Raw genomic sequence first — 20,254 nt, forward strand, 5'->3', positions numbered from 1 at the left:
TTGGGAAGATTTTTATCCATTTATTTGTAAGAGTGAGAGAGAGCAAGCAAAAGAGCACAAGGTAGGTAGGGGCAGAGTCAGAGGGAGAGGAAGAAGCAGGCTCAAGGCTGAGCAGGCAGTCCGATGCAAAGCTTGATTCCAGGACCCTGCGATCACAAACCAAGCCAAAGGCAGACACTTAACTGACTGAGCCACCCAGGGACCCCTTAAACCATTATTATTTTTCAGAATAACAAATTTTTAATGAAAAGTAATTCTATTTTCCAAAATAAAAAATGGCACTAGTTTACTTTTTCTGCAAACCTCTTTAATGTCTTGCTTGACAGTTGGATTATCTACTTCTCCATTCAAGCTGTTGTGATATGTTGTTTTGGTTGAAGTACATAAAGAAAATCTGTCCTCATACAGACATGCAGTTGGAATGTGCTTTAATAGTCTCTTTAGACAATTATGGTAATTTTCCTTTGATACTACCCCCAAATTCGACACATGGTTATTTCTTAGGAAGTTAGTTATAATGAGGAGTCTGAACTTTTTGATATCCTATCACATTAAAACCTACTAGTGAGTGAAATAAGTCAATCAGAGAGAGTCAATTATCATATGGTTTCACTTACTTGTGGAGCATAAGGAATAACACGGAGGATACTGGGAGAAGGAGAGAAGGGAGTTGGGGGAAATCAGAGGGGGAGATGAACCACGAGAAACTGTGGACTCTGAGAAACAAACTGAGGGTTTTGGAGGGGAGGGGGTTGGGAGGTTGGGTGAGCCTGGTGGTGGGTATTAAGGAGGGCACGTATTGCATGGAGCACTGGATGTGATGCATAAACAATGGATCTTGGAACACTGAAAAAATAAAATAAAGTTAAAAAAAAAACCACTACTGGTGATCTTGCCCTTCAAATAGATCTTAAAGTCATGCACAATTTTCTAGTATCACTGGCCATTTGGAAGATATCAATCTTTCAAATGCTGGCACATTTCATTATACAATATCTGAAAAAATCACATTTATTAATATCACCGATCTTATCAGAAGTCTCTAAGTAGAGGGAAGCTGTCAAGTTCAGTGTTGGATATTTGTTGTTCTTTTTTTCTAGTTTTGCTTGAAAGCTCAAATTTTATTGTGGGCAACTAATACCACTGGTTATTTTTTTGAGGTGATGGTCTCATTCCTTTCATTTTCAAGAAATGAAGTATTCAGTACTGTCAAATACTCAGGTCTGAATAACCAACAGTTCATTAGTTCTTCCTAGCAAAAACAGTGTTCTATGAAAGAAAAGAAACAAAACAAAAAGCAGCTAGTTCAGTTTACAATTCCAATAATCACTCAAGGTTTTGTCGTTGAAACTAGCATCATATTTGGTACACAGTAAAAGTATTTCATGTCTACTTCCTATTTGGCCAGGCCGATTATTTAAAACCCTGTACTGAAGGGTTAAATAATAAAATGAGTAATTTGATCACTTCATCAAGGACCTGTGTAAGTGACAATGGCTTATTCTTTGTATGTGTGTGGCAGCAAGAAAATACAATGACTAGCATAAGTTGGTGGCATGGTCCTGGTTTATGCTAATGTATCAGCAATTTTACCCACCACTGCTGCTGAACCATCCATGTAAATGTCAACACAGTGAAAAGATAAATAACATCTTAGTGTTATTGTGAAAACAGTTTCAATTTCACAGACTTCTTGAAATGGGCCCCCAAAGGGTCTGTAGACCGCACTTTGCAAATGGCTGCCGTAGATAATCTAGAGGAAGCAGTTTTGGTCAACTGGTTTCTCAGCCTGCCAGCCTGGGGAAAAAGAACCAAAGCTCAACCAACAGCTGCTATAATGTGACTGATATGGCAACAAGAAGAACTTCCCAATAGAATAAAATGAGGCTGTTGTCAAAACAGTCCATAGCTTGACAACATCAAGTGTTAGGAAATAACCTCACAAACACACAGGTATGGAAGTGTCTGGGCTTCCTATCTGCACCCCTGGTTAGGGATTTCCACTGAACCCCTAACCTTTAGAAGAGCCAGTTAGATGCATGCATGTACTTTATTCCTTGTATTTTGTTCCTTGTACTTTGTTCTGCATTCTTTGCTCCTTGGCAAACTAGATAACAGGGTGGGGCAAGGCACAGGAGACAAGGAATCCAGCTCAAAAACTTGTCTCTAACACTCTGCCATATCAGAGATTTGCAAGAGCTAACACGTCACCTGAATCAGCTTACACCTTAAGCATACCTGGCACATTTCCTACACATAAACGCTTATGTGGATCTGGGCCCCAGGCAAGCACTCAGCCAACTCTCCATGTCCAAGGGAGTACTTTCCCTAGGTCACTTGTGATACCTAACATCATTTATAGATGGGCTTTCCTTTCCATATATCACAGTATCAGGGCAGGATGGGCCCTCACAACAAATCATATCCTGGAAAACATGCCAATACAAGCCCAAGGAAGGTATCTCCTGATTTTCTCAATTTCTAACAAGCAAGGAGAAATAATTTTAGGTTGACCATTAGTCATAACCCAATGTGAAAAAAAGGTAATCAGGATAGTTAACAGGCATACATTACTTTCAATACACACAAAACCTGTGAACTACCATCCTGAAGTTGCTAGTGGTTGGTTCTGAACTTTAGAGAGGTCGCTTTAAAAATGAAAATCTAGAAACCGTATGGCAAGCATTGCACAGACAGGCTGATGGGTGAGAACAAGAAGGAGCAAAAACTGGAAGGAAAACTATAGAGAGAGAAGCTTGGAAGAAGCATTTCACAATGAGTGTGACTTCTGAAGGGAAGCTCTCACATGCCACTGGCTGCATCTGGAGCTCCTCCTGCTTGGAGGAAGCCAACTGAGTGGACAGGTTAGGAAAACAGGGGAAAGATGGTCCTCACTGCTTCCAGTTGTCTTCTATGCAACCTTTCCCATCAGCCAACACTGCAAGCAAATGGGGGAATCCACAAATGCATGCCACATGAGAAATAGGCTATAGAGACTGTATCTTTAGGAGCAGAAAACAGCTAGTGCTTATGTGGACAGACCACATCCTGTCATTCTATCCCTGTTTACAAGAGAAAATGTCCTTCTCCAAGAGACACTGTAGCCAGAGGGAGCTTCCCCAGTAATGACCTCCAAGAGAATCTTTGATAGTTGGCTTGGGCAGTCACGCCAGACAGCGTTTTAAGTCTAGTACATAAAGGATTCCCTTGATAAGTCACATCCATCCCACAAAGGAACACAGAAAGGGTAATAGCTAAGCTTGAGGAATAAACAGAAGAGCCAAAAAAAGGTAGAATGTTGGGCTCTAGAGAAAATATCAGGGGTCTGTTGATTCAGGATTGAGTTAGAGAAGTCAGTGGGGTAGAAAACCCTCCTCTGAATCTTCTAATTCAAGTGGGTGAATAGCAGTCAGCACAGCTTCACAGTGGGGTCCTCAATTTTCTCTTACATTTGGGTAAACTAAGGCCCAGAGAGGGCCAAACTCCACCCAGATGAGTCATGGATGGAATTCAGTTTCTAGAGATAAGAAAGATTCGCCAGAGCTAACATGCCTAAACAATGCTAGGCAGACCTCTTTTTCTCAACCCCTTGATTTTTTTTTTTTAAGAGATAGGGAGGAAAGAGAGAGAGTGGTGAGGGGAGAGAGAGAGGAAAAGAGAGAATCATAAGCAGGCTCCACGACCAGTATGGAGCCCAACGTGAGACTCGATCTCACAACACTGAGATCCTGACCTGGAACCAAAATCAAGAGCTCGAGGCTTAATTGACTGAGCCACCCAGGCACTCTTCAACCTCAAAGTTTTTAAGGGCAGGAGAAATTATTCCTTCCTCCCTCCTATCATTTCTTCAGTCAAATGAACTGACTGACTGGTGATGGGGCAGAAGTTTGGGCAAGACTCTGCAAATGAAGCTTCCAATTGAGCCTAGAGTATTTGAGGTTCTAGCACAGATGACCCATGGTTCTGAATTAAGAGAATGGTCTCTCTAGAAGTTTCTCTTAAGTTCAGCACCAGCCTTCTGGGACCAACACAGCTGAAAGGAGCAAAGAATGTAAAACAGATGCAGATGGAAAGACTGGTGAGCAAGGAACTCAAATCTTAGAGCTGTTACTCACCCAATCTCTTTATATCTTCCTTCCTGTAAAATGGGGAATTGATAAAATGGGGGAGCAAGAATACCTCTAAGGGAGACTATGTTACCAACACACAATGTAAAAACATGAATCACACCCAGGACAGAAGAAGAAACAGCTACTTACGTTGTGCTGTTGCTTTCCCCAAATCGCTGGTAGGAGCCCTGGGAAGAGAAATTGTTTAGGCCTTCGGATGGGCTCTCCTCTGGGCTCACGTCCGTGGAGCTGTAGTCATGGTAGTCCTCATTCCGAAGTCTCTGCGTGGACATGGTAGCTGAGGGGACAGGGTCACTGCTAAGACCTCCAGCAGCTGGGGCCTTTAGCTCCAAGCCTGCGGTGGGCTCTGGGGCAGAAGCAGCCATTGTCACAGCAGCTCAGTGACAGCTGCACTATGAATTAAGTTCAGTGACAGTGCCTGATACCAAGGGAAATGGGAAAAGTGCAAAGTACACATGGGCGGGCTGAGCTCACACTTGGCTTCTGTCTCCCAACCTTCTCAGTGCCCCACTCATAAATTTCTAAATTTGCCACCACACACCTGGACAGAGCAAAGGTGAGGCATTGCATGGGTTGGGTGGGGGAAGATGCAGACAGGTGCTTCCAGGAAGCCTTCCCTGTTTCCTTTGGTTGGGAGTAACTATCCCCTCCTTCCAGCTGATTTCTTTGAACACTGAACAACAGATATATTGTATTCAGGTTCACCTTCCCCAGGAGTCAAGCTCTCAGAGGATGAGAACCTGAATAGTCCTGACTGCATCTTATTTTTCTCCTGCATGCATTAGAAAAAGAACCTTGTTGCATTAAAAAAAATCCCCTCCAAATGATCCAATTCTGCTCAGATTCCCCACCAGGTTCTGGAGCCACAGATGACTTCCTCTCTCTCTCCACCATGACCTCTGGCCCATCCTGTATTCTTAGGAGGTCACCAGTAACCCTCCTCCCCTGACCCCAGGATTCTTACCTTGCAATAAGCCATAACTGCAAGCAGCTCAAAGTGACTTTGCTAAATATCTAACAGGGCATCATTTACTTGCATTCTGGAAGGACTCGAAGAAGTCATCTAGCTCTGGGGCAGTTAAACTCATAAGAGGGCTCGGTGGGGGGGGGGGGGTATCTATAACGTATCTTAATAGGAGGAGTTGAAAGCCATTATCCAAGCAAAGCTAATATGTCAGTATCTATGTATGTATGTCAGAAGGCCTGGGTTCTGAGGCTGACTGCATCACCAGTTCTCTTAGTAGCATGGAACAATTCTCTTTATTTACCCCAAATGTGCAGCAAGGGGGTACAGGGCAATGAACTGAAAGACCCCTCAGCATCTCTCTAGTGCTAATATTCCAGGAATCAACCAATGTAATCATCTATGCAAACAACAGCCAATTTCTAGTCTTTTCTAACACACCAAAGTGTCTGAGGAATATGGCCTTCCAGGTGAATCCTGCATATTACTGAGGGAGAAGGGACAGGACACAGGGACTGACAAATTTCCCCACCCCTCCCCAACAACCAAGAAACAACTCCATCGCTTACTTGGCCCAGAGGCTCAGTTTATTCCAAATACTGTAAAGAAGCTTCTTTATGTTGTATATAAAAACTAAAGTTGCCCCCAGCAGAATATTGCTAAGAAACTGCTCAAATAGAAGCTAAAATCTGTAGATCCAAAGTATGAGAAACAATTGCAGGATGTGGCAGATGTGGCTTGGCAACTGTATGGATGTTAAAAAGAAGAAAATAACGTACTTAAGAGTTTTAGCTGATGATAAGCTCGACAGAAGTCAATAATTTAATAACAGATACCAAGTCAGCTAATTCTAGGTTGCACAAGGATGAGAAGGGCAGGTAAATGACAGCACTATTGTTTTGCTGTGCATTATATTCTGTTCCAGGCAGCATACTATTAAGGGAATAATAAACTGTGGCATAGCCAGGGCTCAGCACCAGCCTGAGGAGGGATGACGAGAAGCATCCAACCTGGAGAGCTGGCAACTTGGCAGGTATAAAAAATGCTTTTAAAAGCTTTCCTATGGGCCGCCTCGATGGCTCAGTGGGTTAAGCCTCTGCCTTGAGCTCAGGTCATGATCTCAGGGTCCTGGGATCAAGCCCTGCATCAGGCTCTCTGCTTAGTGGGGAGCCTACTTCCCTCTCTCTCTCTGCGTGCCTCTCTGCCTACTTGTGATCTCTCTCTGTCAAATAATAAATAAAATCTTTAAAAAATAAAATAAAATAAAAGCTGTCCTATGCACTGTTGGTGGGAATGCAAGTTAGTGCAGCCACTTTGGAAAACAGTGTGGAGATTCCTTAAGAAATTAAAAATAGAGCTTCCCTATGACCGCGCAATTGCACTACTGGGTATTTACCCCAAAGATACAGATATAGTGAAAAGAAAGGCCATCTGTACCTCAATGTTCATAGCAGCAATGGCCACAGTCGCCAAACTGCGGAAAGAATCAAGATGCCCCTCAACAGACAAATGGATAAAGAAGACAAGGATTCATATATACTATGGAGTATTATGCCTCCATCAGAAAGCATGAATACCCAACTTTTGTATCAACATGGATGGGACTGGAAGAGATTATGCTGAGTGAAATAAGTCAAGCAGAGAAAGTCAATTATCACATGGTTTCACTTACTTGTGGAGCATAAGGAATAACACGGAGGACATGGGGAGATGGAGAGGATAGTTGGGGGAAATTGGAGGGGGAGACGAACCATGAGAGACTGTGGACTCTGAAAAACAAACTGAGGGTTTTGGAGGGGAGGGGGTGGGGGAGTTGGGTGAGCCTGGTGGTGGGTATTAAGGAGGGCACATATTTCATGGAGCACTGGGTGTGGTGCATAAACAATGAATTCTGAAACACTGAAAAGAAATTAAAAAAAAAAAAAGCTGTCCTATGGATAAGACTTGTCCTGTGAGATGGCAAAGATGAGTCAGAAATAGGATCAGTAGGTGGAAAGCAGAGGGAGGCAGGTCTTTGGCTAGACATAAGGAAAAATCTTTATCAAAAGGAGTTACCTAATGGAACAGACGGCTCTGGGAGACAACGTGTTCCCCATCCCTAGGAAACTGCAAGCAGAAGGCCTTTCTCAGAGCTGTGAAGTAGGGATCTAAGCACGATAGAGAGTGGGTGTAGTCCCTCCTGGAGTTCCTTCTGGGGCTCTTTCTGCAACCAAGGGTGCCTTCCCTTGCTCTCTAGCTGTCCCCACTGAGTGTTGGCCTCCAAGGCCACGCTACCTTGCCCTGGGCTCCCTTTGATGAAACCTGGTTTCCAAATCTCTTGTGCAATTGTGATTCCTGCCCTGTGGGAGATTTTAATAGCACCTGCTAACTGTTAACATGAGGGGCATGATATGTGAAAATTCAGGACAAGCTTGTCCTTCAGGTTCTTAAGGACAAAGAAAAAAGTTTATATATTATGTGTGGTCCATCAACACAAAGTTAAAATTTTCCTAATGAATTTAGACCCATAAGGGTGAACCACTACAAAGTAAGAAACTTTTTGTTCAGTGGAAAAATATTTTTTTCTTCAAGTATACATTCAACCATAATTGTACTGAAATATCAGCTATTTGTATAAACTTAACATTTTAAAAAATTTCTTACATAACCCATTTTTTGTTATCAATATTCTCATTATTTTAAGGGTTTTCCCACTTATTTCATATCTACTCTTCCTTGAATCTGTACAGTACACACACTAATAATGTTTAGTTGCAACATAATGGTCCATCATTATGTTGATATAATAATTTGCTTCACTAGTTCCTAATCGTTGGATTTGAGGTTTATGCTTTCTTTTTAAAAATCTATTATAGCACAGCTAATAAGAATTCATACAATTTTTAATTTTTGAGACATATCTTTGGCATAGAACTAGGTGAATAAGTTCATTTTTATGGTTCTTAACATACAAATGGCTGAACTAACCTATAGTGTCACTAACAATATATGGACATGACTGTCTCTTCATAACTCTGCCAATGTTGGTTTTTCTCATTTTAATTTTTGTTCTTTTAAACAGACGGTGGCTCCTTGTACTTGTTTAATTTTACATTTCTTTAATTTTCAGCAAAATAAAAACTGAGCATCTTTCATCCACCTATCAGCCTCATATTTACTCACTTTTGAAAATACATAAAACATTCTCAACAAATTACCATCTAAGAGCTTACTGATTGGTTTCCATTCCAACAAAGGAAAGAGAATCCATATCTATCTATCTATCTATCTATCTATCATCTATCTTTGGGGGCATATAGGAAGGTCAGGGGAGGACAAAGGAATAGAGGGAGGGAGAGGCAGTACTAAAGTATTACTTAGCTTCATCACCAAAAACTAAACAATACTTTAAAGGGTGACTTGTAAACACATAAAAAGTTATCTACTAAAGCTAGGAGAATTAGTAAATTCGGCAGAGTTGTAAGATACAAAGTCAAAATACAAAAACCAGTTGTGTTTCTATGAATTTCCAATGAACAATCTGAAAATTAAATTGAGAAACTGTCTCTTTACAATACCATCAAAAAAGAATAAAATTCTTAGGAATAAATTTAAGCCAAGAATGTGGAAGACTTGTACATGAAAACTACAATATATTGTTGAAAGAAATTAAGAGCCTAAAAAGTTGAAAAAACACCCCAATGTTCACGGATTAGAAGACTGAATGTTGTTAAGATGGCAATATTCTCCAAACTGACCTATAGTTTCAGCTGAATGCCTAACAAAATCCCAGTTGCCTTTTCAGAAACTGGCAAGAAACTGTCAGATTCTAAAATTCGCGTGGAAATTCAAGAGGCTCAGATTAGCCAAAATAATTTTAAAAAAGAAGAACAAAGTTGGAGGACTTCCCAATTTCAAAACTTAGCACAAAGCTACAGTAATCAAGATAATAAGGTACTGGCATAAAGATAGATATATAGATAAATGGAATAGAATTGAGAGTCCAAAAATAAACACTCACATCTATGGTCAACTGATTTTTGACAAGAGTGCCAAGATAATTCAATGGGAAAAGAACCATCTTTTCAACAAATCATGCTGGGACTACTGGATATTCATATTCAAAGAATGAAGTTAGAACTCTATCTCACACCATAGGCAAAAATTAACTCATAACAGATCAAAGACCTAAACACAGGAGTTAAACCATAGAAGTCTTAGAAGAAAACATAAGCATAAATCTTCATGACCTCAGATTAGATAATTAGATATGACAACAAAAGCACAAGCCAAAAAAAAAAGCAGGGGGGAACCCAGGTATATTGAAATTAAAAATGTTTGTGTCTCAAACAACACCAAGGAAGTGAAAAGCAACACAAATAATGGGAGAAAATTTCTGCAAATCATATTTCTGATAAGAGACTTATATCCAGAAAATACAAAGGACTATTATAACTCAATAATAAAAAGTCAATCCAATTAAAAAATAGGCAAAGCACCTGGAGAGTCATATTGCCAAAGATGTGAAAATGGCCAAATAACCACATGAAAAGATATTCAATATCACTGGCCATCAGGAAAATGTGAACCAAAGACCACTTCATACCCACCAAGATGGCTAAAATCAAAGATAGATAATAAAAAATTTTGGTGAAGCTGTGGAGAAATGAGAGCCCTCTAAGACAGTTGGTGGGAATGTAAAATGGTGCAGCCACTTTGGACAACAGTCTTGCAATTACTCAAAACATAGTTACCATATGACCCAGCAATTCTACTCCTAGGTATGTCCTAAAATGAAAATGTATGTCCTCACAAAAACCTGGTACAAAAATGTTCACAGCAGCATTATCCCTAAGCGCCAAAATGTGGAAATAAACCTGATGAATGGATAAATGAAATGTGGTATATTGATATAATATTATTTAGCAATAAAAAAAATGGGCAGAAGATATGAACAGACACTTCTCCAATGAAGACATACAAATGGCTGTCAGACACATGAAAAAATGTTCATCATCACTAGCCCTCAGGGAGATTCAAATTAAAACCACATTGAGATATACCTTACACCAGTTAGAATGGCCAAAATTAGCAAGACAGGAAACAACATGTGTTGGAGGGGATGTGGAGAAAGGGGAACCCTCTTACACTGTTGGTGGGACTGCAAGTTGGTGCAGCCTCTTTGGAGAACAGTGTGGAGATTCCTCAAGAAATTAAAAATAGAACTTCCCTATGACCCTGCCATTGCACTACTGGATATTTACCCCAAAGATACAGATGTAGTGAAAAGAAGGGCCATCTGTACCCCAGTGTTTATAGCAGCAATGGCCACGGTCGCCAAACTGTGGAAAGACCCAAGATGCCCTTCAACGGACGAATGGATAAGGAAGATGTGGTCCATATACACTATGGAGTATTATGCCTCCATCAGAAAGGATGAATACCCAACTTTTGTAGCAACATGGACGGGACTGGAAAAGATTATGCTGAGTGAAATAAGTCAAGCAGAGAAAGTCAATTATCATATGGTTTCATTTATTTGTGGAGCATAACAAATAGCATGGAGGACATGGGGAGTTAGAGAGGAAAAGGGAGTTGGGGGAAATTGGAAGGGGAGGTGAACCATGAGAGACTCTGGACTCTGAAAAACAATCTGAGGGGTTTGAAGGGGCAGGGGGTGGGAGGTCGGGGTACCAGGTGGTGGGTATTATAGAGGGCACGGATTGCATGGAGCACTGGGTGTGGTGCAAAAATAATGAATACTGTTATGCTGAAAATAAATAAAAAATAAATTTAAAAAAATTAAATACTGATACATGTGACAACATGGGTGAACCTGGAAAACATCATTTTAATTGAAAAAAGTCAGTCATAGAGCACCATATACGATATGCTTTTGTTCATATGAAAGTCTAGAGCAGAAAACAAAGTAGTAGTTGCCTAAGGCTTGGGGTATGGAGTTAAGAGGAATTAGCAGGGGACACCTAAGGAACAGTTTCTTTTGGGGAGGTGGAAAGGCTCCAGAATTGATTTTGGTGACAGCTTCACAATTCTGTGAATATACTAAAAGCCTCTGAATTGTACACTTTAAATGGTTGAACTGTATGCCATGCCATGTGAATTATATCTCAATAAAATGGCTTTAAAAAAACCAAACAGATTTCTCGGCCCAATCTGATTCAACCTGAGCATTTTTATTTTTAACCATCTTCCTAAATGATCTTGATTACAGGTGGATTTATACTAGGCACTAGAAAAATATATATGATCTTATGATAGGCACACCCCAGGCCTCATTTCCTAACAGAGTTCACGGATTGGTGATATTTGCAGACTACAAGTGCTACCCATTTTTCTGAAACAATGACACTGGGTTAGACTTTGGAACCCTAAGAATCAGCAAATTCTTTAGATGCATTTTTCTCTTCTATACTGCTGGAATTCCAAAATCATAAACAAGGAAACAGACTGTGTTGCTATGTGGGGTCTACACGGAGGAAAATGAAAATTTCTAACTTCCATGTGATTTGTTTTTAAAGGGAATCAGATGAAACTCCATTTCACCTACCACAGAAGTACATTTCATAATTTGATTTCTGCCTAAAAGATTCTGGTGAGAGGGCAGCCGCAAAGCAGCTGCTGACTTCAGCAGGCTCTGCCCAGGAGGGGCTGATGAGACAAACACACTCACTTTTTACACACAAACATAAAAACCACTAAATGTTAGGACCAGGCATGACTTACAGAAGACCTAACGCCCCAGCTTCTCATTCAAAGGTGAGAAAACCAAGGCCCCAGCCAGTTAAAGACATGGGATTAGAATACAACATACCACATTCAGTCCATTTTTCTATCACACCATAAATTATCTAACCTCCTTGCAATCTCCTTTGGAACAAAACAGGGGCAAGATTAGGCATGCAGGGGGAATTCTGCATAATAAAAAGTACATGAGTTCAGAGCTAGATGCAATTATCACTATATAGAATTTTAAGAGCAGGAAGTCAGAAAGTTCACTGTGCAAACTTGCAGTTCTGCAGTTCTCCTTTTCATCACTCTGGAGAGCTGAGCCAGCTCGTCTTGGAAATGGTGATCTATGTGCCATGAGCATCGCAGTAAACACAGATTCCTGACTTCACGGAATAGGGAAGCACAAAGGAATATTTCCTACTAGAGAATATTTCCTACTATTGAGAGCTGGTCCTGGGTGTCGAGGCTTCTAAGAGAAATGTTTGGGAGATCAAAGAAAAGATGGAACCAAATGCAACATCATGTGGTTCCTATTCTGGCACATTAAGAATGTCTCATCCATGAGACCCCACACCTATAAAACAGAGCTAGCTTTGTTTGCTTAGATCCAGTAAGGCCTTGCTTAAGGAGAGAGGCTCAGGATTTCTGCAAGGCTTGGGTTGAGGTAAAAGGACTCAGCTTGAGTTTCCTCTGTGGGCAAAGAGAAAAGCTAGCCTAGGTGTTAGTGGTCAGTCAGTCACACACTTCTGGAAGGGGTTATCAGAGCTAGGCCAGCCAAAGCAGAAACCAAAGTCCATTCACTCAGCCTAGTTCTAGAACCCTGCTTTCAGGTTAGGGTGGAAAGAAGAAATGTATCATTCATAGCACAAGGACTCTTCAGCATCTGACCTTGGAAGAGATAGCAAGCATTTAAAGAATTCAGACACTCCCTGGGAGAAGAGAAATTAAAAAAATAAAATTAAATTAAAAAACAAGAGTACTTAATGCAAGAGAAAGTACTTTTCTGAGGCAAGGGGAAAAGTAAGGCAGTCATAGAAGTGGACACCCACTCTACTTCACATTCTTCATGCTAAAAAGTCCCTCCCAGGCGGTGCCTGGGTGGCTCAGTGGGTTGAAGCCTCTGCCTTCAACTCAGGTCATGTTCCCAGGGTCCTGGGATGGAGCCCCACATCGGACTCTCTGCTAGGCAGGGAGCCTGCTTCCCTTCCTCTCTTTCTGCCTACTTGTGATGTCTGTCTGTTAAATATATAAATTAAAAAAAGAAACCCTCCCAGAGTTTCACAGTACCCCTGAGTTAGAAGAAAACCTCAAATTTTACCTAGTCCAAAGCTCTACCCAACACAATAACATAATCTATAGCATTCCCAAAAGTAATTGCCCAGTGACAATTATCTTCAGTGACAGGGACCTCCATGCTCTGTGCTGAAACACAAAAGAACTCTTATTCTTTGAAAGTTCTTAAGTTCACCCAAAACCACTTCCCTTTTGGCACTTGCATCCACTGGTCTTCATTGTAGTCTCTGGAATATTGCAGAAGAAATGGAATCTGCCTTTGAAATAGACAAAGCCAGCTCTGAGCACTCCAGCTGCAGAGAGATGAGGCTGAATGAAAAGCTATATGGTTTAAAGGGAAAATAAGGACTCAATAGCAGGCCATTATAAATGACACACTCAGAAAGCAAAAGAAGAGAGGCTCAATAGCGGCATCACAGCAGCCTCTTCTTCACACAGCCTCCACCCCACCGTCTCAAACTCCGAGGAAAAGACCATCGCTTTGTGTCCTCTTTACTTCCTCCACATCTTTAAAGAAAACATACTCTCAACGTACAAGTTAATTACTGTGGACAAGGCTCTCGACAAGAGTCAAAGAAGGCCTTGATCATGTTTAAAGTGATTAAAGACAGTCGAAATCATTCTCAGCTGCCAACATTTAGATTGGACTTAATACAGAGATAAAGAAAGAGGGGGATCTCATGGTAACCTAGAAATGAGTGGAGTAGGGAGACTGCTTCCTGGACAACTGGATTAACCCTTGTCACAAGGCGACAGTAATGTACCCAGGGGAAAACCTGCTCGGATTAGAAGACAAACAGAGCTAAAGGTACAGAATGTCAGAGCAGAAGAGGTCCTTAGGGATTAAACTCCATCACTGTATTCCAGGATGGGAGTCACCCAAGGTTGCAAAGCAAGTGTCAGAGTTAGAACAGTATCTCCCAATTCCCCAGTCTTGGTTCTTTCCATCACGCCACGATGCTATCTCATTTCAGCAGACCTCCAATGGTTGCATCCAAATAGCCAACATTCTCCAAAGGAGACAAGCAAGCTACAGAAAAACTAAAGCCGGGGCTTTACATTCTTCAGGTTAACCCCAGGGCTCTCCACAACCCCTGCTGGGAGCCACCTACCCACCCAGGAGCTTACTCCAATTCCTATTTCGTATTTCGGCACCATTTACACAAAATAGCAGGACGTTGGAAGCAAAACCTACAGAGTGATGAGGCTGCAGAAAAAATCGTGAACACTGAAACAGGGAACCACACCCAGAACCAAGCCAATCCGGGGATGGAGAATGCAGAGCTAAAAAAAAAAAAAGGGAGCGCCAGAAGAGGAGAGGACAGGAGAGGGTGCCGTCCACACGTCAAGCTGTCTGCAGGAGGCGGTGTGCTGGAAAGCAAGCCGCTGCTGGAGCCTGGGGAGACTTGGATTCTAGTCGCAGCGCTGCCACTCACTCACTGTGTGACCTTAGGCAAGCCCCGAGCCTCGATTTCCCCAACTGTCCTAGAAGGGGGCTGCACCGGCGGGGGGGGGAGGGGGCCCCAGGTCTGGAGCTCTATGACCCGAAGACCCACCATCTCAAGTCCCCCAAGCAGGGTTCTCACAGAGGGCGCGTGACCTGCCCGAGGCGACGGGGCCCCTTTGGGAAGCGTGGAAGAAGCCCTGGCTCGTCGTCTGGCTGACCCTTCCCAGCTCGCTACCTCAGTTTCCCCACCTGTCAAACGGCAAGGGGAGGTCAAGGGAGACAGTGCCGCCAGACAGTGCTCGCCTCATCCCGGGAGGGGTGCCCGCATCTTATCGCCGCTGAGGGTGGGAAGCCGGGGAGACTCGGACCCGCACCCCAAGTCGGTCAGTGCCTGACCCCGAGCATCCGCTGCGTCCCCGAGGAAGGCGACGTGGGTCCCGCCTGAGACAGTGACTCGCCGGCAGCCCCGGCCGGTCAGCGAGAAGACTCACCGCTCGAGCTCCGGCTCCGGCTCCCGCTTCGGTGCAGCCCACCTGTCCTCGCCTCAGCGCGGAGCCCCTGCCATCCCCCTTAGCTGCCGGGGCTCGCGGCTTCCGGGCCGCGTCACGTGACGCCGGAGCCCCAGCCGGAGCCCCGGGTCACGTGTCCCCGCCGGCGGTAGCTCCCCTTCTGTCACGAAGCTCCGGAACCCGGCGCCGCAGCACCACCTGGCGACCAGTTGTTGTCATTGCAGGCAGGGCGGTGCTCGGGGGGCCTGGGGCCTGGGACAACGGGGCGGGGCGCTGAGCTCGGAGCGAGGCCGGCGAGTCCCTTGAGCTCTGTCCCCTGAGCCCTGGGCTCCTGTCTACACACGCGGCGTTTTCCTTACCACGTCGCGGGGAATATATGTCGCTTTTATAATACAAAAAAAAGACATCTTAAAAAAAAAATCACCTAGTCAGGTTTTTCGAAGCTTACACAAACCCATTTGTGGTTGCTCGTGGAAATGGGACTGTGTGAGGTAAGACAACATTATCTTTTCAGTATATTTAAACACTTAAGTAACATTTTTAAATGGATGGCAACATTTCAGAATGTTTGAGGCGTATGTGTTATCTAGCTTTCTCTTGCCTCCTTTGCCCTGAATTCTCCCTTTAAAAATTATGTAACTAAAAAATAAATAAATAAAATAAAAATTATGTAATTATTCACACACAAAAAAGAATAAACTACTGATACGGCTACAAAATGGATAAGTCTTAAAACAATTGTGCTGAGTAAAAGAAGTCAGAAAACATATTTCATTTATTTCCTATTTTAGAAGATGTTAAATAATCGTCAGTGACAGAAAACACATCAGTGGTTGCCTGGGAGTAGGTGGGGAGGTCAGGAGAGGAGAGATTATGAAAGGTCATAAGGAAACTTGCCAGGTGACAAATATTTTTACTACCTTGATAGTGGTGATGGTTTCACAAGTGAATATAGATTTAAATTATCAAATTATACACATTCAGTACGTGCAGTTTAAAAAGAAATAAAAAATTTAAAATATGTGCAATTTATTGTATGTCAGTTATACCTCCATGAAGCTGTTAAGATAGTCCGTAAAAATTATATAATACATGAGTATATTCTTAGAAATGTTAGACAATATATAAATATATAAACAGTGAAAAATTCCCTTCTTCCAAATTCACTCTCTTCTCCAAAGAATTACACAGTTACCAGCATGTTTTATTCTCCATATCCTGTATTATATATTTATAGAATTATTTGTAGAGAGAGACATACAGAGATTTGTGGTATTAAAACATAGAATCGTGAATAGCAGTACTTAAGTTTTGCTTAAGACTTCTGCTCTTCACTGTCTATACTGTCTAAATTACTTCATATGCACACATTACTTTATATATATCCATTTAAAATCTTTATATGTTCTATAACCGATGGTACCCGTTGGTTCATTTCACCAGGGAAAGAGAGAAGAATGCAGATTCATGCTCAGTTTAAAATAGGAAGGGCAGTGAGTTCATTCCATCCCTGCAATAACCCACCAGTTCATTGCTCAGTGCCAGGAACTGTGCTTGGAATGCTTCTGAGTCCATGTCACCTCCAGGCCTTAAATCTCATTGATTCTACGGCTCTTTCTAATGTCTTAGTCAAGAAAGGCAGATCTCATGAGAACCACAGAACTCCCTGTTGGAATTACTGATGGCAGTGGGAATTTGCCTTCCCCAGTTTGCTCTTGGGGTGCATTGACATAATAAGGATTCTTTCTTGTACCTGGCCACCACACTCTCACTAGAGATGCCCTTGAAAAATAGGTCGCATCATTTTCAGATACTGTTAAGATTCTATCAACCCTATCATTATGCAGTCCTAATTAGAAATTAACAAAATTATATCTCCTTCCGACTATATAAATCCACCTCTGCTTCCACAGTTTCTTCAGAAATACAAATAAAGATTTCCTGTTCAATATGGATACATTTATAAGTACTTTGACTCTTGTAGAAAACAATGCAAAAGCAAAAAGGAAAAACTTTGAAAACTCTATTTTCAGGAAAGGTAGAAGATAGAATCCACAGGTACCAAAATACATGTAAAGGCTAACAAAAGCAGCTGAGATCAGATAGAAGCTATGAAGGACAATGGAAAAGAAACTTAAAGAGAAATAAATAGCCCCAGTGGGGGCAGATCTCAGAAATGCATCAGTGAAAACATTTTGCCTGAAGATGAAGAGAGTTCACTTAGAGCTGTATAGCTGTTATTTCTTTTGTTTGCAACCATGGGCACAGAAAAAGTTCAGCAAAAGCTCTTCTGAATCTGGGTTGGATTAGGGAAGCCAAGAAGATGAGTATGACAACAAGAGTCACAGGATGAGCCACATTGGTCTGTGGCAACAGAACAGAAAACTGGAAATACACTTGTTGGTGAGGCTGTAGAGCAACTCAAGTCTCATCAGTTGTTGATGGGAGTGTATAATGATGCAACCACTTTGGAAAACTGTTTTGACAGTTACCTTTTTAATGAAGTTAAACTGACAACTCTCCTGTGATCCAGCAATTCCACTCCTAGTTATCTACCCAAGAAAAATCAAAATGTTTATCCACAGCAAGTTCTGGACTAGGGTGAGGCAAGCAAAGTGCAAGTGAGAAATTTAAGGAGACACTCACTTTCAGGGTTTTACAGGTACAGGGTTGGCAACTTACCTGAACCCAAGCGTGAGTGCCTCCTAAATTTTGTGACCTAGGCTTCTTGGCTTGCCTCACTTTTGTTCAAGCTCTTGTCCACACAGAATTGTAATTTCATAGCAGACAGTTCAATAAAGCTAGACTAGTAACAACCCACATACTTATCAATAGGTGAATTGATAGACAAACCATGTCATATAGAGTAGAAAGGAACCATTGATATATGCAAAAATGTGGATGAATCTCATTATGGCAAATGGAAGAAACCAGACACAAAAAACTGCATAATATATCACTTGATTTATAAATATTTATAGAATGAGCAAAATTGAGTCCATTGACAGAAAGCTGAACAGTGACTGCTTGGGATGTGTGGGTTGGGGATTGCAAGGGGACAGAGAAAACTTTCTGGAATGATGCTAATGTTCTATATATTGATTGAGAAGCTGGTTCTGTGGGTTTTTACATTTGTCAAAAGCCATTACCTGGCTAATTAGATACGTTAACTTGATTGTAGATAAACTGAACTCCTTAAGGTTTATTTTTAAATGTTAATGAGGGGGTGCCTGGGTGGCTCAGTGGGTTAAAGCCTCTGCCTTTGGCTCAGGTCATGATCCCCAGATCCTGGGATCCAGCCCCGCATCATGCTCTCAGCTCAGCAGGGAACCTGCTTCTTCCCCTCCCCTCTCTCTGCCTGCCTCTCTGCCTACTTGTGATCTCTGTCTGTCAAATAAATAAAATCTTTAAAAGAATGTATATGAGATTATCAGACATCCAAGATCCAAGACTGTTAAGATGAAAGAGTAATCCAATGTGCAAACCCATGATGCATTTTGGAAGAGACTGTGCAAAAAACAAGTGCACAAACAAATACCCTCAGAGAGATAAGATGTTGCAATCATGACATAAGAACAGCAACAAAAATATTGCTTTTAAAAAATACTCTGAGGGGGAAAAGCAGCTCTTGGAAGTTAAAAATGTAATAAAAAATGAAGAAGCAAATGGAAGAGTAAGAAGATAAGAATAAGGAGGGACACCTGGGTGGCTCAGTGGGTTAAGCTGCTGCCTTCGGCTCAGGTCATGATCTCAGGGTCCTAGGATCAAGTCCCGAATTGGGCTCTCTGCTCAGCAGGGAGCCTGCTTCCCTCTCTCTCTCTCTCTGCCTACCTCTCCATCTACTTGTGATTTCTCTCTGTCAAATAAATAAATAAAATCTTAAAAAAAAAGAAGATAAGAATAAGGAAATTTGGTTTTTTTCATTGATAAATACTTATTATCTATGTGCTGGGCACTGGAAATAGAACAGTGGACAAAACAGACAAAAATTCTGCCCCTGTGAAGCTTACATTTTAGTGAGGGGGAATAGACAACCCAAACAAATAATATACATATTGTGTCAGCAGGTGTACCTGCTATGGAGAAAAATCAGGAACGTGGGAGAGAGAGTCGGGAGGCAGAGAAAAGGGATTGCAGTCTCTTTAAATAGTCAGGGAAGATACCACTGAGAGGCGGTATCTAAACAAAGTCCTAAAGTAGGTGAGGAACCAGCCCTGTGCATTTGAGGAAAGCATTCTAGGCAGAGGCAATAACATGGGCTAAAGCCCCAGGAGGGACTGTGCCTAGCCTATTTGAAAAATTAAAAGGAGGTCAGTGTGCATGATAGTATATATAGAAAACCCTAAAGACTCCACCGAAAAACTACTAGAACTGATAAATGAATTCAGTAAGGTCACAGGACACAAAATCAATATACAGAGATCTGTTGCATTTCTACACATTAATAATGAAATAGCAAAAAGAGAAATTAAGAAAATAATCCCATTTACGATTGCACGAAAAAGAATAAAATACCTAGGAATAAACATAACTAAGGAGGTTATGTACTCTGAAAACTATAAAACATTGGTGAAAGAAAGTAAAGATGACACAAACAAACAGAAAACCATTCCATGCTCATGGATTGGAAGAACAAATGCTGTTATTTGTTCCTATCAAAATACCGGCAATATTTTTCACAGAACTAGAACAAAAAATATTAAAATCTTAAAATTTGTATGGAATCACAAAGACCTCAAATAGCCAGAATGATTTAAAAAGGAAGAACAAGACTGGAGGTAATACAATCCCAGTCTTCAAGTAATCAAGACAGTAGGCACTGGCACAAAATTAGATGCATAGACTGATGGGACAGAATAAAGACCCCAGAAATAAACCCAAGATTATATGGTCAACTAATCTATGACAAAGGAGGCAAGAATATCCAATGGGGAAAAGAGAGTCTTCAACAAATGGTGCTGGGAAAACTGGACAGCTACAAGCAAAAGAATGAAACTAGACCACTTTCTTATACCATACACAAAAATAAATGCAAACTGGATTAAAGACCTAAATGTGAGACCTGAAACCATAAAAATCCTAGAACACAGGCAGTAATTTCTGACATTCTCTGTAGCAATATTTTTCTAGTTATGTCTACTGAGGTGAGAGGAAAAAAAAAAAAGCAAAAAATACACTGTTG

The 20,254-nt window shown here is 41.5% G+C and overlaps 1 protein-coding gene across 2 annotated transcripts in view; it reads right to left on the reverse strand.

Moving 5' to 3' along the window:
• SLC36A1 (solute carrier family 36 member 1) overlaps window positions 1–15,203 on the reverse strand; it is a 46,300-nt gene extending 31,097 nt beyond the window's left edge. The window contains exons 1-2 of one of the 2 annotated variants that reach the window (XM_082726185.1): window positions 15,055–15,203; window positions 4,260–4,407 (exon numbers count right to left, since the gene is read on the reverse strand). In XM_082726185.1, the coding sequence (XP_082582311.1) occupies window positions 4,260–4,402 (143 nt within the window). In that variant the 5' untranslated portion in view covers window positions 4,403–4,407; window positions 15,055–15,203. The remainder of the gene's footprint in view (window positions 1–4,259; window positions 4,408–15,054) is intronic. The other variant, XM_082726186.1, reaches the window with a different exon arrangement.
• Between the last annotated feature and the right edge of the window lie 5,051 nt (window positions 15,204–20,254).

This window comes from Mustela nivalis (genome assembly GCF_964662115.1).
Source record: "Mustela nivalis genome assembly, chromosome: 3".
Classification (NCBI taxonomy): domain Eukaryota; kingdom Metazoa; phylum Chordata; class Mammalia; order Carnivora; family Mustelidae; genus Mustela; species Mustela nivalis.